The 24,681-nt window shown below is 59.0% G+C and overlaps 1 protein-coding gene across 1 annotated transcript in view; it reads right to left on the bottom strand.

Moving 5' to 3' along the window:
* Window positions 1-5,894: 5,894 nt before the first annotated feature.
* Window positions 5,895-24,681, bottom strand: part of PLXNA1 (plexin A1) — a 54,288-nt gene continuing 35,501 nt past the window's right edge. The window contains exons 21-32 of the mRNA XM_016941857.4: window positions 22,934-23,076; window positions 20,938-21,194; window positions 20,461-20,527; window positions 15,194-15,340; window positions 14,940-15,099; window positions 14,184-14,287; window positions 13,744-13,840; window positions 13,216-13,406; window positions 12,868-13,037; window positions 10,681-10,893; window positions 10,444-10,594; window positions 5,895-9,362 (exon numbers count right to left, since the gene is read on the bottom strand). Of these exons, the coding sequence (XP_016797346.2) occupies window positions 9,267-9,362; window positions 10,444-10,594; window positions 10,681-10,893; window positions 12,868-13,037; window positions 13,216-13,406; window positions 13,744-13,840; window positions 14,184-14,287; window positions 14,940-15,099; window positions 15,194-15,340; window positions 20,461-20,527; window positions 20,938-21,194; window positions 22,934-23,076 (1,796 nt within the window). The 3' untranslated portion in view covers window positions 5,895-9,266. The remainder of the gene's footprint in view (window positions 9,363-10,443; window positions 10,595-10,680; window positions 10,894-12,867; window positions 13,038-13,215; window positions 13,407-13,743; window positions 13,841-14,183; window positions 14,288-14,939; window positions 15,100-15,193; window positions 15,341-20,460; window positions 20,528-20,937; window positions 21,195-22,933; window positions 23,077-24,681) is intronic.

Here is a 24,681-nt window from a genome sequence, read left to right as displayed (position 1 = left end):
CAGCATCTGGGGGAAGGAAGGCTGATCTGCAGAGGGAAATGCGTCAGGGTTCTCAGTAGCTGCAGATAGACAGACAGGTGATCGTTCTGAGTTGGCCTGTGGTTTCATGGAGGGTAAGTCCCGGGGCCTCCAGGGCGAGCGTGAGTGGAGCCGGGAGGCTGGCCGGCTTGGGACTCAGGAAGAGTCCACGTTTCAGTTTGAGTCTGACCCGTGTCTCAGCCCAAAAGCTGTCAGGCGGAAGGAATTCTCTTCCTCTGAGGAGGGTCAAGCTTTTGTTCTCTCCAGGCCCTCACCTGATGTAGGAGGCGTACCTGCGCTGGGGAGGGTGGTCTGGTTCACTCAGTCTCCACCCAAACGCTCATCGCATCCAGAAACGACCTCACAAGCACTAGGACAAGGCCTGGCCACGTATCTGGGCACCCAAGGCCCAGGCAAGTTGACACATCCAGTCACCAACACAGGGCACCCCAAAGGGATGGGGCAGCGGGAAGCCATACTCACCCAGGCCAGAGGGGCAGGGGGACGAGGGGCTGTCACCGGCACAGGCCAGCACAAAGGAGGATGCCCACCCCAAGGGAGGGCCAGGGGAGCCGAGAACGGCTCCTCTCTCCCACCCAACCTCACTCCAGGCAGCCAGTGGAGGGGGCTGGGAAGTGGACTTTGCAAGGTCACATGTCCGCAGAGAGAGAAGGGTAGACCAGAGAAAGACCCCTGAGCCGGCAGGTAGAATGTAGCCCAGAGATCCGCGCACCAAGAACAGAGCCCCACCAGGGTCTTCAGCATCTCACTAGCACCTCGCCATTGATCAGAGGAAAGCCTTTACGTGAGCAACAGCTTTTTGCTAGAATTTAAGATTATTTTTACCTCTATTGTAGTTATTTGTACAGACCTCTTCTATTAGGAATGGTTCTGTCCCATTCACAGTAACCACTTAGTGCCATCAAGTTTTCCATTTGAATAATTTCTTCTGATCGAAAAATGAAGAGTGTTTTCAGAGAAAAAGTCCAGGTAGACGGAAGACCTGGGTGCATGGAGTGAGAGATACCAAGGCGAGGGCATGCCAAGGCTGTGCCCCGAACTCCTGATCAGCCTGACTTCACCAGGGCCTCCTGGCAGGTGTGGCAGGGAGCACTGCCTGCTGGGAGATTGAACCTGCAACCCAGCAAGCAGGGATGGAGCCACTTGTCAAACACCACCCAAGCCCGCCGTGTCCAAGTCTTCAGACACATAACCTGGCTCTGCAATTAAAACGGCTGGAAAACAGAAGGGGAGCGCGGGGGATCCAAAGAGGAGAGACAGAAAACCAAGCGTAACAGGGGAACTTGTCCAAATCCAAGCAACCCCTCTGTGAAAATTCAGGTTGGAGATAGTTAAGGACATTGGAATATGCAAACATTCATTTTGTTAGTGTGATAATGACACAGTGGTTATGTAAGGAGAAAATGTCTATCCATTAGAAAAAATACAAACAGTCTCATAAACAAAGGAAAGAGGTATTTGTCAAAGCTGGGCTTCAGGAACGTTCACCTGGGAGCAATGAGTTGTAAGATGGAAACTGGAACCTGAGATTCTGAGCAGAGGCACAGATTCGGAGAGAGTTGGGGACATCCCTGGGCAGGGGCACAGCCGACAGGACCCGTGCTGTCTGGGATTCTGAACGTCCTGAGCTCCTTCTCCGTCCTGGCCCTGCCTGGGGTGGAGGCCATGGTGCTGGTCCTGGGGTAGCCCTGCTGCCTGTGACTGCAGCCCAGCGAGGGACAGGCCTGCCATAGACAGCATGTAGCAGGTCACCCAGGCGGGGCTGCTTGGTGGGGCAGGAGCTTCTGCGGGGTTGGGAGGGTTCCATATGGAGGTGGCTTTGCCAAGATGGGGAGCCCGTGATGGGGCATGGCAGGGAGATGAGAGGCTCTGCCCTGGACATTGTGAGCAGCAGCCAGAGATGCCAGCGTCCCTAGGGCAGTGAGCAAGGAGAGGCCGGGGCTGCAGGGAGTCTGGGGCACCAGCATCGCTGCAGCTGATGATGCGTGTCTCCTGCTTGAGGACAGTCTGTGGCATTCGCGTCCACACAGTGAAACTCAAACTCTTTTTTAAAAACTTTATTATTGATTTTAAATGTGGGAAAACACACGTAACATAAAATATAACATCTTAACTATTTGTAAGTGCGCAGCTCAGCGGCACTAGGAGCATTCCCATTGCTCTGCAGCTATCACCACCATCCGTCTTAGAACGTTCATCTTCTCCACTGAAGCTCTGTCCCCGTCCAACTCTTAACTCCCATCTCTCCTCCTGCAGCCTCTGGCGCCCACCATTCTATCTTCATCTCTATGACTGTGACTACCTAGGGACCTCTAGGGACCTCACAAAAGTGGAATCATACAGTATTTGCCTTTTTGTGCTTGGCTTGTTTCAAGTTCACCCATGTCATTGCATGCGTGAGAATTTCCTTCCTTTCAAAGGCTGAATGGGATTCCATTGTTTGGATGCACCACTTTTTGTCCATTCACCTGTCAATGGATGCTTGGGGTGCCTCCACCTTCTGGCTCTGTGAATAGTGCTGCTGTGAACGTGGGTGTGGAAGTGTCTCTGAGGCACTGCTCTCCATTCTTTTGTGTGTTCACCCAGAGGCGGGGTTGCTGGGTCACATGGTGATTCTATACTTAACTTTTCAGGAGCTGCCACACCTCGTCCACAGGAACTGTATGATTTTCCTTCCCCACCAGCAGTGGGGAGACCCTCCCCTCCACCTGCGCACTTCTCCACAATCTGCAAAACCCTGCTGTTCAAATGGACTAATCCCTCCTCTGGCATGTGGCCTGGGTCTACCAATCAGAGTACCTCATCCTTTAGGCCAGAATGACTGGTTCAAATAGCAAATCAAGACATTGCCCCAAACATTGGCCAATGAAATCCCTACCTGGATGTGCGTGATGACCAAGCGTGTCCTGTTTTCACCAGGACTGCTCAGCTGGTAGACCTAGAGCCTCTGGTGGTCATCGCTGCCCCCCACTTGGGAAGAGCTGGCCTGAGAATGAAGCCCTTACAGAGGACAGAGAAGGAGGACAGACTTCTCATGACCTCCAGGAGCCCCTGGATCCAGCCATGCCTGAGGTAGATGCACCCTTGGACTTTTTGATTTCAAGAGCCTGCTAGTTCCCTTTCTTGCTTCAGCCAGCTTAAGTTTCTATCATTTCTAATGCAGGGGGGCACCCAGCAGGGAACATGTGCTCAGGTGCTTCTCAGGGTGGTTTTAGCCGGATGCAGCAACGATGGCTGGAACGTCCATCTCTCAAACAGACCCCACGCTGGGGAGAGTGCGTGAGTCTCCCAGCCATGGGGGCAGACTCAAGGGGCTGACGGCATCTACAAGGCGGCTACAGGGGAAATGCTCCTGAGAACATGCTTTCCTCAAAGTTCCCGAGGCCCCAGGGCATCGCTCACTGCCAGCTGCTCACGCCCCTCTGCTCTGTGTCCAGACTCTGGGCATCAGGCCCTGGTGTTGTCCTCAAGGAGTCTCCAGCATGGAGACCACTAGAGGAGTGCTGCAGCATGAAGTAGAGAGTCTGAGTTTGAATCCTGGTCCCACCATGGGTAACTGTGTGTCCTTGAGGGTAGTGACTTTACCTCTCTGCTCCCAGGTTCTCCCCTCTACAATGGGGCTGGTCCTGGTACTGACTTGCAGCCCGGCAGCCTTGTATGCTGCAGAAACCACTCCCCAGCATCCGTGTCCCATTCCCCAAAGGTCTGTGGTGCACCTGCCTATGTGCCCAGTGCAGGCTGGCTGGAGGCTCTGCTCTAGGACTAGAGGCTCAGCCTGGATATGACCCAAGTCACTTCCACCGACAACTCCATGACTGTTGTCCTCAGAAAGAACACATCTGCCCCCAAAGCTCCACCATCAGGGCTGATGGCTCTCCAGGAAGGCCCCAAAGGGGTGCCACGGGCCACGGGCCCTGGGGATACCTGCAGGAGCCTCTTGGTCTCCAGCCTCCTCTGGCCTCGTCCCACGACTGCCAGACGCGCGAATCAGAGCCCACCCTCCTCGCTCCCCAAGGCACAGCACCTCCTGCACCTCCCTGCACAGAGCTGACCTGGCCTCTTCCATTGCTCTGGACACAGGGAATGCTCTCTCCGATGTCACCTCAGCTGGCTCCTTGTTTCTCAAGCCTCGATTCCTCCATCCCTCCTCAGGCCTTCCCTGCCCACTTGGCCAGGTGGGCACCCTCCCATGCCACCAGTTTTCTTCAGGGCAAGACACCATCTATAGTCACTGTATCAGGTTTTAGCCTGGCCTGTTATTTTTTATTTCTGCTCAGAGCCTGTGTTTGTTCTTGAGCTGTGGCTGCTCTGGGATCCAGGTGGGAAGTCCGAAGTCACCTCTGGATCTGCTCTGGGTGGAGGGTGCCTCCATCCCACCCAGGCCCACAGGCTGGCCTCGCCCTTGCTCTGCAGCGAGCCCATCCAGGTGCCCTGCTCAGAGCCACCAGCATTAATAGCTGATGGTTTAATACCCTCAGGAGCCAGCGCACTCAAGCAGCAATCAGAAGGCCCCATCACCGCTGCTGTGTAATTGCGCCCGATCACTCGCACAGCGAGCGCTGATTGCGGCTCAGAGATGGCTCAGCTTCCAGGCTGATGGGCTGGAGCCCTTGGAGGCCTAATGAGGGTAATTGAGGATGGGCTGATTGTGCCGGAAAAAAGCTGAAGGGGACTGAGCCATGAGAACAGGCTGCGTCACACCCTAAACGGGACCACATTTGCTAAATTTGTTTCCGACACAATTTCGTGGTGATTACACTGATTTCTCTTGAGTTACTGAGCCTGGCACAGAGCTTGTGCTTGCAGCCCCACTGTCAAGATGCGCCTGTTTGAGAGTGGGAGGTATTGTTGATGACTTATGGGCCACTGTCAGCCCTGGGAACGAGTTCATGGAGAGGCTGGTGGGAGACAGGTGGGAGCTTGGGGGCGGTGGGGAGGGCCTGGGGTCCCAAGGGCCTATGTTTGGGCGGGCTGCTGCTTACCACCATGTGGCTGGGACACATTGTGCAACCTCTGTGTGCCTCAATTCCTCAGCTGCAGGTGCAGCTGCCCCTAACCTCCCAGGGTTGCCGGGAAGTCCCAGTGAGTTCACTTACAGGCAGTGCTCAGACGGTCCAGGTTGGGGTCTGCCTGGAGGCGCAGCTGCAGAGCAGGTGCCCAGGGCCCTTGGGGATGTGTCACACCTGACCCTGCACCCACCCTCTGCGGCAGGAGCAGCCACCCCTGTTGAGCCATGGATGAAATGAGCCCAGGGACGGGGCCACTGACCAAAGCCATGCACTGGCAGAAGCTGCATCCACACCTCCATCATTAGTATCTGTACACATTTTCATGAGATGAAGCAGCATAGCCTGTCTCTGCTGGAAAGACCAACATTTCTCAAACCCGGTTCCTTGGCTGCGAGTCTGGGAAACACAATTCCAGCCTTGGCTACTGAAGGCAGGGGGCCCAGGACTGCAGCCTCAGCTCCCCCAGGCTGTCGCTCATGGGCCCCTCGGGGTCAGAATCTGATTTTAGTTAACAAGGCACCCAGGAATTCCTGCCTCACGGCATGGGCTGGAAGCCACTGCTCTGAGCTAGGGGTCACGGGAGAATCGCCTGGGAAGCATCTAAAAGTGACCACCGCTCAGACCCCTGAAGCTCCAAGGCTCCAGTGGGGGTCAGGCATTGGTGTTTTAGTCTCCGCCAAGGGCTCCAATGTGTCACCTGGGCTGAGCGCACCCAACTCACAGAGCGTGGCCATCTGTCCTGGGTGTGGCTGAGTCTCCCAGGGAGATATGCTTCCGCGTTTGGGATGTGGCTGCACTCCTGCGGCCGCCCCTGCTTCCCAGCAAGGAAAACCTGGAGCCAAGAGCTTTTAGCAAAAATGTTTAATCTCTCCTTAATGTGTGTGTTTATTTACAAGTACTAAATCTGAAGAACAGTAAAATAGGAAATAGCCGTATATGTACACATCTGAGGGCCGGGCCCACAGTCAGCGGTGCTGCTTCTGCAAAGAGCCCGGCTGAGGGTGCCCGCCCGGACCGTCCGAGGGATCGCTCTTCTTCTGGGAGGGGGTTCTGCGGTGTTAAAGGACAGCTAATTGTGGGCTTTGTCTTAAAAATATCTCTCTCTCTAAATATATCTATTCTAGCTGTGTAGCACCAACGTGAGCCACTGAATCCAGACAGGGAGAAAGCCAGAGCGGAGGCTCTCGGCAAGGCCGAGCCGGGATGGCATGCCGCTCCGGGCTCTCTCCCGGACTCGACGCTGCAGGTCGTGGGGCCCCCAGCCCCTCAGGCCAAGGGGCCGGTGGTCCTGGGGCTGGGGAGCACAGGGGAAGCTCGAGGTATATCAAGAGGCCAGGCTCCCAGGCCGAGGCGTGAGCTTTTCCAGCACTCCTGAGCCAGGCGCGGGGAGAGGGAGGACACGGAGCAGGGTAGGAGGTGCTGCAGGAAGCAAGTGGCGGCAGCAGCACGCCAGGTGGGTGCCAGTTTCACAGCACATGTGCCACAGCCCTGGCTCCCTGAAGACACAGGGCCCATGGGAGCCGCTCACCGCTGCTGGGCACAGAACGGCCTCCAACTGCAGCTCCTACCAGGGCCTCCAGCCCCAGGCCAGAGCTCCCGGGTGCTGCACAGTTAGGAGCACAGTGGGAACCAGTGACAAGTAGGGACTGGGGCCTAACTCCAAGACCTGGCAGAGGGAGGTACGGAGTAGCTCGGAGACTGCTGTCCCAGTAGACAGCACAGGTAGTCGGCTTGATCCTTGCGCATGTAAACAGATACTGCTAAAGTGCTTGCGCATAGACACAGCCATGTGCTCTGTGGTGGCCACGCCCCAGCCACACGCCCATGTGGGAACTGCTTCATGAGGCCTGTGGTGCACCCCCTTCATCACCACTGCCGTCCCCACCACCCGCCCATGCTACTCACATGGACAAGGGCAGCCTGGCAGGGCAGAGCAGGGCACAAGGCCTAAGGAGAGTGGGGGTTGGAACTGGATTCTGAAGGTGATGCAGGAGCCCCTACCTAACCCGTGAGGAACTGGAAGAACCAGGGACTTCAACCTGAAGCCAGCATCCAGGGAAGACTTTGGGGGAAACTGAGGTTCCCACCCCACCATAGCCAGGAAGCATCGGAAGGGAGGTGGAGGCGCACCCAGGAACAGGAATCCCAGCCAATGCTAGGGTCTACTGAAAAAAACAGCCCAGCCACTGTAATATGGACTGGCCTCAGCTCTGGCCCCCAAGACTGCCCAGGGAGTAAGCCCACCCCCTCAGTGGGCTGGGGGCAGGGGCTGGCCCAGGCCTGAGCTGGGTGTGGCAGCAGCAGAAGGCCCCAGCCCTGGCACAGTGCCCACGGGGCCAAGGAGCTCCCTGAGTCAGCAGTCACTGACTCCACACCGACCCGCGTTCAGGAAAGAGGCGGGTCTCTGCGCCGTCATCTGGCTTACGCTGCTCAGGTGGGGCGGACTGCAAGACTGGCACACCCCATGGGGCCGAGTGCTCTCCTTGGGCCTGGCCGAGGACATGGGGCTGAGTCTGGCCACAGTTAGCTGTCCCTTAATGTCCATGGGATCTTCGGTACCATCAAAAAAGTGACCTTGAAAAGGGGATGGACCGCTTGTTTGCTTTTACAAGTGACTGATTAATTAAAAAACATAAAAAAGGGTCTAACAACCTCTAGTATTCAACACTTGCAGTTTTAAAAAGATCAACTCAGACTAAACGCTAGCACAATCATGCATGCCCCGTGGTGCCGCGGCACCCCAGAGGCTCTCAGGGTCGGCAGGAAGTTCTTTCCTTGTCATGTCAAACCAAAACAGCGGCCCGCAGGTCGGGGGGCACAGGCTTCAGGGCTGCTCCACTCCAGGGAGGCTCCGGCCACTTTCTCCACAACCATTTGGCATTGCTTTCCCACTGCCTTCATTTTCTTGTTCAAATCGTCTTTAAAATTCTTCTTCAGTTAACTGTACAGTACCCCACTGGGGCTGGAGCCTGAGGCTAGAGCCACATATATATATATGCATATATATACATGTACAGCTTTCTTTTAAGAATGCATTCTCTCTTGCTGAGGGCAAGGGTGGACACCGCTGGCCTCCAGTCCCTCTGGTCACTGCCCGTCACTCATGGCCCAGATAGATCCAGGCCACTGCGGGCCAGAGGAGCCCTGCCACAGACCTCAAGGCCCAAGCAGAGTGCAGCAGAATTTTTTCCCCTAAAAACAAAAACAGTCCCCAGATGTCCCACTGCTCTGGAGGGGCCAGGACACTGCTGAGATGCCACACTGGAAGCCGCTGGGGCAGGGACAGAGAGAGTGGAGAGAGAGGAGTGCTCAGGGGCCGCCCTCAGGGGCTCCAGGGCGGGGAGCTCAGCCTACCCTTGAAGACAGCTGCCAGGGCAGCCTGTGTAGGACGCGGAGGGGAATAAATAACGGGAACGTGCTCTCTGTGACCCGGGGCCCCTGGCCCAGTGGCTCCCAGAGGCACAGCCCTGAGGACGGAGAGGGGCTGCCCGGTCCGTCTGGAAGCCACCCAGGAGTCTGAGCAGCCTGGCCCACAGCCCCTCCATAGGAGGGAGCAGGGCCTCTCTGGGGCGAGGTGGATGTGGTGCTCCGGCCTCGGCCGCGCAGAGCACGCGGTGAATCTGAGGATGGCAGCGGTGCAGCGGGCATGGGTGCTGGAGGTGGGAGTCGGTGGCAACGGGCCCAGACCGACTTGAGCTCCTCTTGCCCGGCTACGGGCTTTTTGCCTCTTTCTCCAGCTGCCAACCGGGCCCTGGGACCCTCAGACTCTGCCGCCTGGGGGCAGCTTGGAAAGCCGGGAATGCTGACACCCCCAGCCTCTTGTCCTGGTCTCAAGGGGACAGCCCAAGCTGGCTACCCCTCCCCCTGGAGGGCCCTGGCCTCACCCCTCAGCCCCTCAGAGGTCAGCCCTTCTCCCATGAAGGCCACTGGGCAGCTCTTGCCAGGCAATGAAGGTCCTTGGCCAGCCTGAGCACCCAGTGCTGTCCCAGCCCCTGAGCAAGCAGCTGTGTGCGCAGCTGTGGTGTGGCAGGTACCATCACCTCCACATAGGAAGAGCCGGGACCCGACCGGGCGAGGCAGGGGAGGGAGGGCCGGGCAGTCGCTGCACTGCGGCGGCCCGAGCACCACCGGACACTCCACACGCATGCGGCGAGGGCTGTCCCGGTCCCTGCTCGGCCGTCCTCACGCTGCATCATGCTGGATGATCACAGCTGGGGCTCAGCTGCTCAGGGCCATCGTGTCCACCACCTGCTCCAGCTTGCTCCGCAGCCGCTGCCGCCGCGCCTGCTCGTCCTTCTCCAGGGCTGCCAGGATCTGCAGGGCCAGGAGAACTGTCAGCATGCCGGGCCACCAGCCTCCATGCACTCAGCAGGCCCAGGGCGGATGCCTCCAGAGTAGGTGCCAGAGGTTCAACCCCATCTATCCCTGGCCAAAGGACCTTGGTTGTGAGCCTGGACCCTCCAGGACCCCAATATGGAGAATGCTGCCCCTGTCATCATCCTACCCTCACCCCCTAAAACAGCAGGCTCTGATCCCTTGGCTGCCTGGCCATGCTGCTGACATGTCCCCACCCAGTCCTCACACCCTGGGGTTTCTGTGCCCCTTTAAAGCAGAGCTCCCCAGAGAGCCTCAGCTCCCCTTTCCCTGGTGAGCCCCAGGACCCCAGGCTTTTGTCCCCACTCCCTACCCTAATACATGCAGTCTCTGGCTGCTCCTCTGCTCCCCTGGGGCACCTGCCTGAGGACAGCCCTCTGCCTCCTGTCTGCCTCCTGTGGCACCCTGGGGAAGGTTCCTTGCCTCTGCTGCACCTGCCCTGGCCTCCCCAGGGTGGCTCTGGTTCACTCCCGGGGCCTTCTTAGCCCTCAGAGCCTTGGCACAGGCCGAGACTGTCCTGCCCTCTGGCCCCGTGCTCCCATCCTGTGCGGCCCAGGAGCCAGTTCTCCTTCCTGGATACCTCCTGGACCCCGTCCCCAGGTCCATGTACGTGGCCTCACTCCAAGTCAGCAGAAAAGATAGTGAAAGGAAAGCTCTGCCAAGAGCCTATGCCCAGCCCTGGAGATGCTGGCCCAGACTAGAAAACCCTGAAATGAGCCCCTCAGGGAAGTTGCTCACCACCCACACACCCTCTGCCTCAGGAAGAAGCTGCCATCCCATCTTCCCCACCCCTGACCCCACATGGCTGCACACAGTGACTCCACCACGGCCTTCTCTGCTCGGCCTGGCAGGCTCCCTCCTGGCCCCAAGGAACCAGGTGGCCAGAGGGTGCAAAGGAGTGAAGGTGGTCAGTGGCAGCCCAGAGATTCAGGGAGGAGTGGCAGGGCGGGGCAGAGCAGGTGGCTCTGGCAGGGGCCGGCAAGCCCTCCTAGCCCAGCCTGTGGGCTCCCATGGTGTTCACCTCATCCTTGTACTTGGTGATGTAGGAGTAGATCTCGTGCAAGGCGCTCATGCTGTTGAACTGGCTCAGGTGCAGGCGGGACTGCTCAGCCAGATACGCACTCATGTCCTGGTCGCTGATGGCTGGCATCTTGGCGATGTCCGCATAGTACCTGCAGGTGAGTGGCCAGGTGGGCACATGAGCAGAGTCCAGGCTGCCCCCAGGCCCCTGCCCCCGACCCCTGCCCCCTCCACCCACCTCTCCACCCAGCTCTTGTAGTTGGGGATGTCCTTGGCGTAGAGCAGCTTGTTGGAGGGTGAGTCCTTGCCCAGCTTGTGCTCAGAGGTGGAGCAGGAGTCCATGAAGGTCTGGGCCACCACCGACAAGCAGGCGTCCGTGATGCTGTTCTTGTGAATGTCGAACACAAACTGTGGGTTCTTGATCACGTTCACCCAGAAGCGCAGGGGCAGGCTGCAGGCGAGAGTCCAGGCGCTGCTCAGATAGGCCTCTGCTCCCTCCTGAGCAGCGACCTTGTGGCCCTCCCAGCTCCGAATCCAAAGTGGGCATGGCTTTCCATGCAGACGGGGAAACGAGGCCCACAGAGGTGCAGGGCCCATGGTTAAGTGAAGGCCGTCCCCTGCCACCCAACCAGAGATGTGCTGCCCCCACCACCTGCATCTCACACAGAGCATCATGAGATAGGCGTGCTCAAACGCACTCGTTTGCACAAGGGCAAGATGTGACCAGGCCCTCAGGGGCCCACTCCACACAGCCACCACCCTCCTAGGCCTGCATGCTGGCTTGCACTCATGGCTCCTGCACTGAGACCTGCAGCTCAGCTCTGGCCCAGGGGACCCATTCCTGCAGAGACCAGCCCTCTGTGCCCCAAACACCACCTCAGGGACTGCCATTAGCTGGGCTGCCTGGCAGCACTGGCCACATGTGGCTGCTTAACTTAAATGAAGTGAAGAACCCAGTCACTCAGCCACACCAGTGCCATTTCAAAGGCTCAGGAGCCACCACCCTGGACAGCACGGGTCTAGAATGTTCCACTATGACAGAACATTCTCCGAGAACATGCTGACCTGGAGACACTGCGTCCCTGGAGGCCCCACCTCCTGCTGTGCCCAATCAGCATGGCCCAGGAGAGGGGCTTCGTGACACTTCATTTAAACCCTAGACTCCGCGAGCAGTGGGCGGAGCTGGGACAGGTTGGGGTGGCTGCATCCCAGGTTTGGGAAGCAACACATGGGCTGGACAAGACCAAGTCGGGGGTGGCTGCTGGCCCGGGAGCCAGCAGAAGTGGCAGGGACAGTCCAGGAGAGTGGGGAGCTAAGACGGTGGAGAGTGTGCACAGAACTGGGGGGAGACCCCAGCAGGATGCAGGGTGAGGAGGGGCACTTCCTGGTGAAGCAGGGTCCAGCCATACAGGCAAGGGCATCCACCTGACCCCAGGTGTGGGGGAGCAGTCCTACCCCAGAAGCCCTCGGCCATGCAGGTAGAGGGGCCTGGTGCACAGAGAGGGGCTCCCCTGTAGCAGGCAATGGTGGGGTTGTCTGCTGGGGTGGGGGCCACACACACAGCAGGGACCCGCTCCAGGGGCTAGGGTGTGGCTAGAGTGTGCCAACCGGAGCAGGGGGCCACAGACCAGAGCTTGGGGGTCCTGAGTAAGGAGTGAGGCTAAGGGCTGGCCTGCTTGTGTGGCAGAGAGGAAGCCAACATTGCTGAGTTGGGCAGTCCATGACCAGGGAAGAAGCAGGTCACTGTCCCAGGGGTGGGCCAGGCCGGAGGAAAGCAAGGGACTGGCTGGCCAGGGAGGCAGATACTCTGGAGGGAGGCCACTCAGAGGCTGGGTGCCTCTTCATAACGAAACCCAGCCTCATAGAGCCCCAGCTCACATTGGTGTAGCTGTGCACGGTGCAGGCTGGGCAGGCCCTGCTCCGTACTCCAGCTGCTCCATGAGACCGTGGCAAGTGGCTCGGCCTCTGCGCCTCAGTAAGCAGGCTCTGGCCTGGCCCCACACTGCAATGGGGAGGCTGTAAATTCCTCGCACTAAAGACTACCAGGAGTACCTGCAGTCCCTGTTGCCCTCATCACTGCAACCAGCCGGCTTGGGGCTGGTCCACTGTGCCCTGTTTCTCACGCTGCAGCCCACACTCATGTCCGCACAGCTGTGCACACCCAGGGCCACTCACACCTGCACACAGTTCCTACAGCAGTGGGAGGGGCTCAGCGGCTGGAGCAGAGGGCGAGCCGTGGGTCAAGGGGCACAGGCAGATAGGGAAGGCCAGTTAGCACAGGGCTGGCCCGCCATGCCCCTGCTGGGTTGTGTCCCCACACCAGGGAGCCCCAAGTGGGGGCTCCGGATCAGAACGGGGCGAGGGCCCTGGGAACACATCTGGCCTGGCCCTGGGGGATGCCCCTCCTCCCCCTGCCCTGCATTACCAGTTGCTCTTCCAGGTGTGGCGCACGTCAGCATCGTGGATCTGGTGCTTGTCGGCCTGCTCATCCAGGAAGTCGAACATGTACTTGATGGCCAGCGGCAGGGCTGAGCCCCGGTGTGCCGTGCTGAAGATGGTCTCAAACAGGTCGTCCACAAACTTCTGCAGTGTGCCCTGCGGGGGGCAGGCAGGGACACTGAGCTCCAGGGCTCTGCCTGGCTGCCTACACCTCCTGGGTGACTGGGCAAGTGGCCATGGGAGCATGGGGGTGAGGCCCTTGCTCTGGGCTTGGCACTTTCTCTGAGCTCAGTTGGCCCAGCGTCCCCTGCCCCCATCTGCCAGCCAGGCCCACCTTGGTGGCCAGTAGCCGTGTCAGGTAGATCTCCGAGACCATCTTGCTGCCGCGGTCACCCTCACGCTGGTCCAGGTGGTCGTGGTTCTTCACCAGGTGCCACAGCTTGGTGCCGCTCTCCAGGTCGGGCGTGATCATAGGCGTGCGCGAGCGCAGGCTGTCGGGGCTGCTGGCCGTGCGCAGCATGCTCTCTGCAGCACCAGGCTGTCAGCGCCCGCGTTGGCTGGCACCCCGCACCCCCCGCCCGAGCCTGTTTCCCCATCTGAAAGCTGAGGATGGCACTCCCACCCATGTGGGATTTTGGGGCAGCCGATGACACCACAGAGGTGGCATAATTGTGTACGGACACACAGTCGCGAGGAGGCGCAGCCTCCAGAGCTGGAGGGTAAGGCCAAGAGTGCGAGTGACAGGCTTGACACCTGCCCCTGGGTCCTCCCGTCCAGCTGCTGCAGCGTGGGAGCCCGGGGGACATCCTGCCCAGGCCAGGGACCCATGCGCTGCCCTCTCGCCCGCTGCCTGGCCCCTCACCGTATCTGCTGAGGGACTTGGTGAAGGTGGAGGAGTTGGAGATATTGTAGGCGGACGTCTGCTTGGGCACCAGTGCCACCGAGGACCCGTCTGTCACCTGTGTGCAGAGGGCCAGGGACCCTGTGACCCACCAGGGTGCCCCTGCACCACCAGGCTCCCACTCCCCAGCTGGGGACCCCGGTGACACCCTAGTGCTGTGCCTGGAGGCAGCCACCTCACTCAGTCTGGGACTCTATATCAGGACAGCCCAGGGATGCTAGGCAATCCCACAAGCCCAGCTCGGGTCCTGGGACGGTCCACACACATAAGTGACCACCTCCCCTCCTCTCCCTGACAGATCCAGCTGCTGTCCAGCCCACATGCTGCAAACATTGGCGGCTGTGCTGTGGAAGCCCCAAGGGGAGGGAGGCCTGTGCTAGGGTCGGAGGGCCGGGAGCCACCTGGTAGTGAGCCAGTGTGTTCAGCCTCTTCCAATCGTTGTCAATCTTGGTAGTGACGTCCTCGTCCTGCAGGATGATGCGCGCCATGCGGCCCTGGCGCCACTCTGGGGGAGGAGGGAGCTGGAGGGTGGGGCCGCTGGGGCCCTCTTTCCCTCCTCCATCACAGCAGTGTAGTGGGACGGGGCCTGCCTGCAGCTCTCAGCACCAGCACAGGGCAGGGACATACCTCCGCACCTGCTGCAGCACACTTAACCTGCCATAGTCCCCTGCAATGTGCCACAGCCCTCCCAATCTGCCACAGCAGCCCCAGCCTAAGGGGGTCTGCCCTGCCTTCCCCAAGCCTTAGGGCCCCAACTCCTCAGCCTGGCACCGAGGCTTCTGTGGGGACCCAGCCTCTCCAGTCACATCTGCAGCAGGACTCCGGGCCCCACCCCAAACCCGTCCCATCCCCTCTGGCCCTCAATGGCTCCACCTGCCCCTCTCATGAGCCTGAGTATCCCCCTCAGGGCTCCAAGAGCCCACTGCCTCCCAGAGTGCACTGGAACCCACCACCTCCCAGAGTCTCTGCCCAGGGCAGGGCAGCCACCCTCTATACCCAACCTGGGACTGGACAGCCCACTCGCCATTCCACTGCCTTCCAGACCAGCCTGGTGTGGAGGACTGGCCTGGCCTTCCCCGCCAAGCTCAGTACTAGGCCATGGCCCTGCCCCTCTGCTCCAGCACACACCCCGGGCAGCCGTGGCCCCGCCCGCTCACCCAGGTCCATGTCCGCGGCCTTGGGCCGCTGGGAGTAGGGCACGCCCTTGTAGGCAGCGTCCAGCAGCTTCTCCTTGGCCTGGGTGACCGTGTCACAGTCCAGCCCCTTCACCGGCACCTCAGGTGCATTCTCATTCTCAGGGTTCACACAGTTCAGGGTCTGCGGGCGGGGTGGAGCAGGGCGGCAGCGTCAGCCCCACAACTGGGGGGTGGGGGGCACCAGGGCACCCAGGACAGAGGGCAGCCACTCTCACCAGCGTCTTGTAGTCAATCTGCTGCCGGATGAGCTTGTCCTCACTCAGGGAGTAGCGTGCCTCACCCGTGATGGCGTCAATGGGGCCCTTCTCCATCTGCTGCTTGATGGCGCAGTACAGCATGAACAGCGGCTCCCCAGCGCACTCCTGCGGGGGTGGCGGCATGAGGCTGCAGCCAGGACCCCCGGGCCTACCCCCCACCTGCCCCTCCACCCGTCGAGTGCCAGCCATGGTGTTCCCGGCAAGGAGAAATGAGCAGCACTTCCCAACTCTTTGGGAGGCAAGTACAGCCTTAGTCCCAAAGCCCAGCAGAGACTGCAAGAAAATCAGGAAACAAAACATACCCACCATCCCACAAATATCACATGAAAACCCTAAATTACACATGAGCCAGGAGGTGCAGTAGTGTATCGAGGAACATGGCGTGGCACGTGGGACCTGCATCAGGGAGGGCCGAGGCCTATTTCACCCAGAAGTCTCCCCTGGTCTCAGCAGGATTCCCGCCTAGCTCCAGCCTCCCAGGGGCCTGCTCCCCAGCTGGAGGTGCTCAGGACAAAGTTCCCCATGGCCTGCCGCCCGTGGCACAAGCGGACCCCATACTACGCAACTCCAAGTGTGACTGTGATCCACTGGCCTCCTAGGGACCACCCAGCTGGGCCCCCATATTACTCTGGGACACAACTATGGTGTGTCATGGATACTGACATACCTACCTGAGGAGGCTTGCCCACCCAGGGAGGTTCACCAGCACCCAAGCACACAGCACAGGGCCAGCAGCACAGCCCCGGGCCCTCAGCGGGCACCTGACTCCTCACCCTCCGGCTCCCCACGCTGTAGCATGAGAACCGCCTCCTGTCCCACCTCAGGGCCTTTGCAACTGCTGCCTCTACAACCAGAAATTTCCCCTGGCATCTTCATGGGCCCTTGTGGACCCAACCCAATGTGCCCTTTTCAGAAAGGCTCCTGGGGAGCGCCCAGCACACGTACCCCCGACCACTGCCTCGCTGAGTCTCCCCGCCATCTGTCGTTCTCTGAAGGATCCTGCACACCCCTGCCAACCCCTCTGGAGTGGGAGCTGCCTGGCCTGCTCACTATACCCTACTGCTAGCACTGGCTGAGCCTGTGCATGGGGCATCACAGACACTTGCTGGATGAATTGAGTGAATGGAGAGCTGTCCCTGGGAAACGTTCACGTCTGGGCTGGGTGAGTTGGCCACACAGGCGAGGCCCCCCCAGAGCCTGGGCATGGGGTCCACTGTAGGTCCTGCCTGCCCAAGGGCCTTCAGGTGTGTGTACACCTCAATGGAGGGGCAGGTTTGGCAGCCCTGCCTCCTACCCGGCCCTGGCAAACAAACAGCAGCTCTGCTCCTGTAACCAGAGGCTCCAGGCACCTCGTTAGCATCTGCGGTAATTAGAGAGACAGCTGTTAAGACCATCCCAGACCTTCCAACAACATGTCTGTCTATGAAATTATGTTTCATTTGCAAACTTGGTTTCATTAAGTTAGCCACGAAGGAGGAGGAAAAGGGGTGCAGATCCGGATGGAGAGCCATTAATGTGACAGGAAGCCTTTGAGGGTTTCCCAAAGTCAGACACCTGTCTGAGGGTTCCCAGGCCTGGCCTCAGAGAGTGAAAGGACCGCAGCTAGTCTCTGAAGGTCAGGGGAGTGCAGATATTGGCCCAAGGTCACACAGCAAGAAACTGGAGAAGCCAAGATCTGAACCCAGATCCAGCTGACCCCAAAGCACCTGCCCCATACAAGCCAGGTACCCAGAGAAGGCTCAGGCTGAGCCGGGCATTCACACTCAACCCAGGCAGCAGGCCCCGCCCCACTCCACCCACTTCTTCAGCCAGGCCAGCCTAGAGGCTGCAAAGGAGGTTCCAAGAGCTCAGAGGCCAGGGAAGAGGAAGGCCCAGTCCTTTTCTTGTCGCAGCCTCAATCTCTCGTGCAGTGACGGGGAAAAGGAAGACCTCAGACTCCTCCCAGCCCCAGTCAGGAATGTACAAAAACTGCCCAACAAAAAGTGCCACTTTTCAAATAGAAGGATAATATGGGCAGTTCAATAAATGACATTATGACAAGCACTTCTCCATCCTCCCTTCCAGGTTGTTTACATGTGCTAAAATGGCATGGGTTCCTTTTCTAGTTAAAGTTTTTGTTTCTAAAGACAGCAAGGAATGAAAAGGATTTGGGTTGTTTAAAAAGAGTTTGTGTTCTCAAAGTGCATCCATGTTGCAGCATGTCAGAATTTCCTTCCTTTCTAAGGCAGACTACTATCTCATTGTATGCACAGACCACATTTTGCTTATTCATTCATCTGTCGATGGACACCTGGATTGCTTCCCCATTAAGCTGATGAAATTAAGCCAGCCACGAAAGGACAAACAATGCATGATTCCACTCATATGAGGTCCCTAGAGCTGTCAGATTCACAGAGACAGAGAGTAGAATGGTTCCAGGGGCTGGGGAGGAAGGAACAAGGAGTGGGTGTTCAATGGGGACAGAGTTTCAGTTTCACAAGATGAAGAGTCATGGAGCAGGTGGCCATGGCCAACACCGCTGTAAATGCATCCAATACCACTCAACTGTGCACTTAAAAATGGTTAAGATGGTAAATTTTATGTCATGTGTATTTCACCATAACAAATTTTTTTAAGTTTGTGGCACACTACAAAGAAATGAGCAACAAGCTATGAAAATAAATAAAGGAACCTTCAAAGTAGATTACGAAGTGAAGGGAGCCAGTTTGAAAAGGCTACAGTAACAGTGCACGATTCCACTACATGACATCTGGAAAAGGCACAACTTATGGAGACAATGAGATCAACGGGTGCCAAGGGCTCAGGGGGAGGGAGAGATGACAAGTGAGCTCAGGGGATTTTTAGGGCAGCGACACTATTCTGTGTGACACTATAACGGTGGATACATGGCATCGTACATTCATCCAAACTCACAGAATGCAGAGCACCAAGAGTGAGCCCGCACGGAAACGAGGGGCACTGGGTGGTGAAGATGTCTCCTGGCAGGTTCACTGACTGGACCAAATGCACCCCTCTCCTAGGGATGCTGACAGTGGGGAGACTGTGCATGTGTGGGAGCAGCGGGCGCATGGGAAACCTCTGTACCTTCTGTTCAATTTTACTATGAATCTGGAACTGCTCTAAACAATAACATCTATCTTAAAAAAGGCAAAAACAAAAAAACCCCAGATATGGTGGCAAAAAAAAAAAAGTCACTGGCCAGTTATGTGGATGGAAACAGCCCTGGGCCCATCTCAGTCCCATCCAGGGGGCGCCCAGCTCCAGCATGTCTGTCTGCGCCTCTCAGCCTCAGGCCATGTCCTTGCACCCAGTACGTGTCCTCCCTTGCATATATAGGGGTCCTCCTAGAACTGGAGGAGGGCAGTGATGACCTAAGGAGATCTAACAGCTCCTGGCCCCTGCCTGCCCCCGACACTGGTACCCCACTAACAACGAGGGTGGGCTGGGGTCATGGGCATGGGCTGTGAAGCCCCCAACACACAGCCCGCACCCCTTGTACCTGCACCACTCCCACCCAAATGGTCACCCCTGCCTCCCTCCTCCCTGTGTCCCCTTCCTATGGCTCCCTTGGCCAAGACTGGCCTCCCTCTCCCTCCCTCCACTGCCCACACATCCCTCAGCGCCTGTCCCAAATGTCCCCGGCTCTCCATGGAATGTCTGATCCGGCCTAAAGACAACCCCTCCACAGTGCCCCACTGCCACCCTCTCTGCTTATAATACCCTGTGGGGCCACACTCTGCGCTGGCTGAGGCTGGCCCCCTATATCCTGGCATGAAAGAGAATCCACACCCAACGTCGGTGCTTATAGGCATTTGCTGCCCTGAGCCCTGTCTCTGTGGGTGTGAAGAATCGGGATCAGACAGGGACTCAGGTTAGCGGTGCCCTCTCCACCTCACCCAGGACGCCTGCTGCTTTAGGCTCACAGAGCCCAGCTTACCCAGCATGCACACATACTATGCAGTCTTCATAGAACCGTACTTTCTACAGGACACGCACGACTTTGTGTTACCTGCTTCCAGTTCTGCCTAAGGATGTTATCATCTACTGGGCACTTACTAGGTGCCAGGGACTGCTATATACACATAAATGTCCCACCTCCACAGACGACCAAGGACAGACAAGCCCAGCCCCTGCCTATCCCACCTGGGGCCTTCTCCCCAGTGGCCTCTTCTGCCTGGGACTCTCTTCCCTCCCCCCGCCTGGTCTTCAGACCTCTGCTCGAATCCCACCCTCCCTGCTCGGCCCTGCCCCATTGCCTGTCTGCTGTATTTCCCGTCCAGTGTCTCTCCCGGCAGCGAGGATGTCCGGCCAGGACTCCGCTCTGTGCAGGCATCTGTGCGCTGATCACCTGAGCTCAGCAGCATCTGGCTGCAGGAGGCCTGAAAGCCCCACGGCCCAGAGACAGAGGTGCCATCCCTGGATTCCATAAGGAGACCAGGAGAATCGAACCCAGGCAGTCAGTGCCAGCTCCCACCCTCGATCACTGGGCTACACTGTCAGTCACCCTCACCCACAGAGCAGCGACAGGGACCACTGAAGCCAGGCGAGGAGCATGCACTTCACCATGCACACACCGGGCTCCTCCCACCTCTCAGGAGTGGGCTAACCAGGCCTTCAGATTTCCAAGAGAAGCCAGATGCCTGAGTCTGTAAAAGTCCCAACATCGAAAGTGCAGACAGCAATTCAACTGCTTACTGCCCAGATAAAGCCCACCCAGATCCCCATCCAGCCTGGGCCCTGGCCTGCAGTCTCTGGCCTACACCCTGTTCCTGTTCTGAGGATGGCAGCATCCCTCTGCTGGGGGGTGGGAGGGGCTTGAATGGACAGCACAGGGGAAGCCCAGTGCGGTCACCTGTCCCCATGACAGGTGGTGGACTGGAGCCTTCAGGCACCCCCAGGCTGGCCCCTCAGAGGCCCCTGCCCAGGGTGCCCCCACCCTCCTGAGCCCAGGCCAGCTGTGGGCACTGAGAGCCTGTATCCGAACTCCCACACCTACCTTGGTGGGCTGTGTGAGGGCCTGACAGCCTCAGAAGGAGGGAGGAGGGAGCTGGGAGCCAGGAGCTGAGAGCGGCTGCATGCCCAGGGGCCTTGGCCCAAGCCAGAACTCGACCAAGACCCCACCAGCTGTCATTCTCCAGCACCTCCCACTAATCCCCACCTCTCTCCGTTTTCCCCTCCCGCTGTTCACCTGCCTCTGACACCTGCTTCCTCCCGCCTCTGCTTACCTTGAGGAACTTATACAAGAGGAAGGTGAACCAGTTAGTTAGCATCTTCTCTGCCACCGACTCAGTCCTGGGGAGCACAGAATATGGGCAGAGTGGTGTCATTCCAGCTGTCCAGCAGGCACAGGGCCCCTGCAGGCCTCACTCACTGATCCCACCCCACCCTGCCCCCCTTCCTACAGCACCGAAGGTCAGGTCTCGAAAGGCACCCACATGAGTGGGCAGCAGGCGCTTCAGGGGCTGCCATGGAGACCCCAGCCCTTCGCCCAGAGCCCAGGCCTGTGTGTATGGAGACTCCAGCCTGGGTCCTCACTATCAGTACCTAGGGAGGTGGCAGCTGAGCCTCAGAGGCCAGGTGAGTCCTCCCACCCCTGCCTGGTGGGAACTGCCACAGCAACGTCTCTGGGCCTGCTAGCCCAGCCTGTCCAAAGCTGGAGGCATGGGCCTGCCTCCCCCAACCCCAGTGGCCCCCAGGCTCACCGGCGCAGTAGCAGCTTGGGGTGGTTCTTGCTCTCCAGGTTCTTCTCGATGAGGTCGGAAAGCAGCTGCTTGAGCACGCCTGTGGCGTATTCCATCTCGCCCTGCAGGGCCGTCATGATGAGCGAGGCCACGTTCCCGCGGTCGCGCATGGAGAAGCTGCGCTGTGCCTCCAGCGTGCGGATGAAGGTCAGCAGGAAGTGCTTCTTGGTCAGCAGCTGCCCGAACAGTGTCAGCGACTTCTCCACATTGGCCTGCACCTGAGGGAGCACACAGAGCTCAGACCACAGAGAAGCACCTAGCCCCAGCCCCCAAGCTGACCAGTGAGGGGCTGTCCAGGCCTGGCTGGTGAGGCAGGGCCCCATCAGAGGACAGGCCTGGAAGGCAAGTGACAAGTTGCCCTGACTCCTCAGCTCGGCGGGTCATTCCCAAGCTTCACCTGTCCTTAGCAAAACGGACACGACCTGGGTGCTGCCACCACTGCCTGTTGCCATCAGGGCAGCCTTGGCCACAGAGTCCCTGTGGCAGCCTGAGAAGCCACTGCAAGCCGACATGACAAAGGTGTTACCAGTGCGGCTGGGTGCAGAATGAGAGGGGCTGCTCACGCCACCCTCTCCGTGACTGGGCCCTTTGAACAGCAACCCCTGCAGCGGGCCTGCAGCAGCTCAAAGGAAGTCCAACTCAATGCCCCCATCCACTGGGTACCAGGAGTGCATGTCTACCATCTCCCTCCGCCTTGACAATGATAACCAATGCACGACCAGTCTCTGCATCTCATGGATGAGGACACAAGGTTGGAGACAGGAAGAGGTTTGATTAGGGCCACACTGCAGGTAGGAAAAAGGAGTGGAGTAGAGGCATAGCTGGCTCCAGGGTCCCTACTCTCTCTCTCTTGTTCATACTAAGGTTTATCAGGGCAATATGTTCCCTATTAGGCAGAGCCCAGAGGCCACCAGTGATACCAGGCTCCCAGTCAAGGCCAACAGGTATCAGGCAGACAGGTAATGGCCCAGGCAGAACACACACAGTCACAGCTGAGAGAGACAGTGTGACAGACACAGCAAATGGAGGCACTGAAAGAGAGATACAACCTGGGGAGGCTGTGTAGCCCCGTGTGGCAGCAAGCCCAGGAACAGGATGGCAGCACTCAGCCACAGGCAGCCCAGGGCCCAAGGCGGGAAGGTCTGCTCAGTATCAGCTCAAAAGGGACTTCCCACCAACAGAGTCACCACAAGGGACATGGGCTCCCCAACATCCAAGGCACACGGTGGGGGGTGCCCTCAGCTGGAGAGTGTGACTGAGCTAACCTGCCGAGCCCCTGGCCGTGGCTCGCCAAGGACTGGCTCCTAGCCTGCCTGCCGCTGGGGGCCTTTTGGGGGTGTGGGAGCCAGCCCTCTTTTCCCTCGCCAGGCTCGCTGCCAAGGTCTACGGGGCAAAGCCCTACTCTCTGAGACCCTGGTGCTATGCCAGCCACATGCTCCCCTCCCAAACCGCCATAGCAGACTTCATCAGGCACCCGCACCTCCCAGCACACGGCCCCTGCCCAGCGAGGCTTCGCATCCAGAGCCACCCAGGAGACCAGGCCAGTGGAGCCGCAGGCGGGACCCCCAACAGAGGCAGGGCCCAAGGGGCAGCCACCGGGGAGGTGCCAGAAGCCCAGGCTGACAAGTGGTTTGCTGGGATGAGGCCTGGCATCCCACAGAGGCCCTGGGGCCAGAGCCTCCTCCTGCCCTCTGGAGGTACTTTATGGAGCAGAGCCGCGCTGGCCATTCCCCTGCCCCAACCCCAGGGCTCAGGGCTCCACTGTGCTTGCCTGGTCTTGGTTCTGCCTCCCAGCACCTGCTCCCCACTTGGCTGAGCCCAGAGCCCTGCAGGCCTGGACCCTCCCCCAGGCCGCACAGGCTGCCCCATACCATCCATCAGCACCCAAGGAGCCTCAAAGGCAGAAGATAGCAGCTGCCTCTGAGTTCCTGTGACCCCCCGGAGCCAGTGGTCCTACCTCCATCTCCTTGAGCACAGGGTGGTCCTCGATCCCAGGAAAGAGCACCCGCATGGCATATGTCCGGTAGTCAAGGAAGGGGATGCCGGCACCGTCCAGGTCATTGGTCAGCTCGTGGATGTCTGTCTGCAGCTCTGCAAAGGCTGTGGCCAGATGCAGCGTCAGGGGCAGCATGCCCTGGTGGCCCCACTCCATGCCCCAACCCTCCCACTCTTGGGGCCTACATCAAATCCTGGCTCTGACACTTACTGGTTTCATGATCTTAAGGAAACTACTGTGCCTCTTCGTCCCCCAGCTACTACAGCCCTAGCACAGGGATAGTAACTCTCCTCTGCAAAGTTCCCACAGGATCAAGCAAGACAAGGGCAGAGAAAGCATCAACACCAGGGGCAGGCTGGGCAGGGCCTCCTGCATCTCAGACACTGGCAGTTAAGCGTAGAGCAGCTTTGGAGTTTGGGCTCCTTCCACCCGCTGTGAGGCGGTGGAGTGCGGCCAGGGGTGAGGTCCCAGGGCTGCAGGCTGTCCCCAAGCCCCCACACCATTGCATGCACATCTCGGGCCTGGTGCACCCTCAACATGGCCCACCCTGCTCAGGGCCAGCTCTGCCTCTGTCAGGAACAAAGGCAGGCAGGCCCTGACAGAACATTCCAGAGCTGTGAGGTGTCAGTCCTGCGGCAGCCCGAGGATCAGGCTATCTGATCAGAAGCCAGAGGAGTGTCAGGCAGGCTCTGGGGGACATCTGACAGGTTTAATTAAGAGCTGGAGTCTTCGTCTCCTGGGCACCGCTGCCAGGCGTCTAGTTATCTGCACCTGGCTGGCCTGGAGCAGCCGCCAGCCACTGCATCCACACACGCCAGCCTCGCCAGACAGCCAGCCTCAGCAGGCGGGAGCACAAGGGAGGTCCAGGCCACCTGCCTCCCACCTGGCCCCAACACACACCTGCCTCCAGTCCCACCAGGGCTGCCCAAGAGGTAGGGTGACCCTCAGCCCACCACAGGGCCACTTAGGTTTGTCTGGGACTGAGAGGGCTCCCAGGATGCAGAACTTTGCATTTTAAGACTGGCTGAGTCCTGTGCAAACAAAACACCCCATCCCAGTTGAGTCCCAGTGGAATTCATGACAACCCCATGCTGGACCACATGGCTAAGGTCCTACACTGCAGCAGGAACACTCCTAGTATCTGCCCCCTAGAGCCCTGAACATGTGTGAGTTACTATCTGCAAATGCTCAAAGTCTCGCCCAGCATGGAACAGATTTCTGCCACTCACACCTGCCCTGATCAGGAGCATGGTGTGGCATGACTCCCCCTATAGACATCTCAAGGACAAAGGTCAGCTCAGGCCAAGATCTCTATGTGCCCAGGGACTGCCAAAGCGTAAGGGCTCCCCATTGCTGCATGGTGGAAGCACCCCTCTCTGCTGCTCCGCTGGCACCAGCCAACCCACCATGACTCCCAGCACCCAGGGAAAGTAGGCACTGTCATTGTGCCCACTCTAGACATGACAAGACTGAGGCACAGAAGGGTAAGTAGCCACCTTCAGCCTTATAGCCCAGCTGGGATACAAATGCAAACAGTCTGGCTTTGGGTTCTGTGTCGCAAGCAGCACCCCAAGGAGGTGGTACCTGCTGCAGGGCCAGGCCCTGGTCAGGCACCCGCCCACTGCCCTGGGACCAGCTCTGGCACAGCAAGGCTATCAGGAACATTGTAAACTGAGCTGAAGCAGGGTGGGGGCGGCGGTGGGAAGTAG

Source organism: Pan troglodytes, chromosome 2 (genome assembly GCF_028858775.2).
Source record: "Pan troglodytes isolate AG18354 chromosome 2, NHGRI_mPanTro3-v2.0_pri, whole genome shotgun sequence".
NCBI classification, from domain to species: domain Eukaryota; kingdom Metazoa; phylum Chordata; class Mammalia; order Primates; family Hominidae; genus Pan; species Pan troglodytes.
The sequence above is the reverse complement of the archived record's forward strand: the minus strand, read 5'-3'. Positions and strand labels throughout refer to the sequence as shown.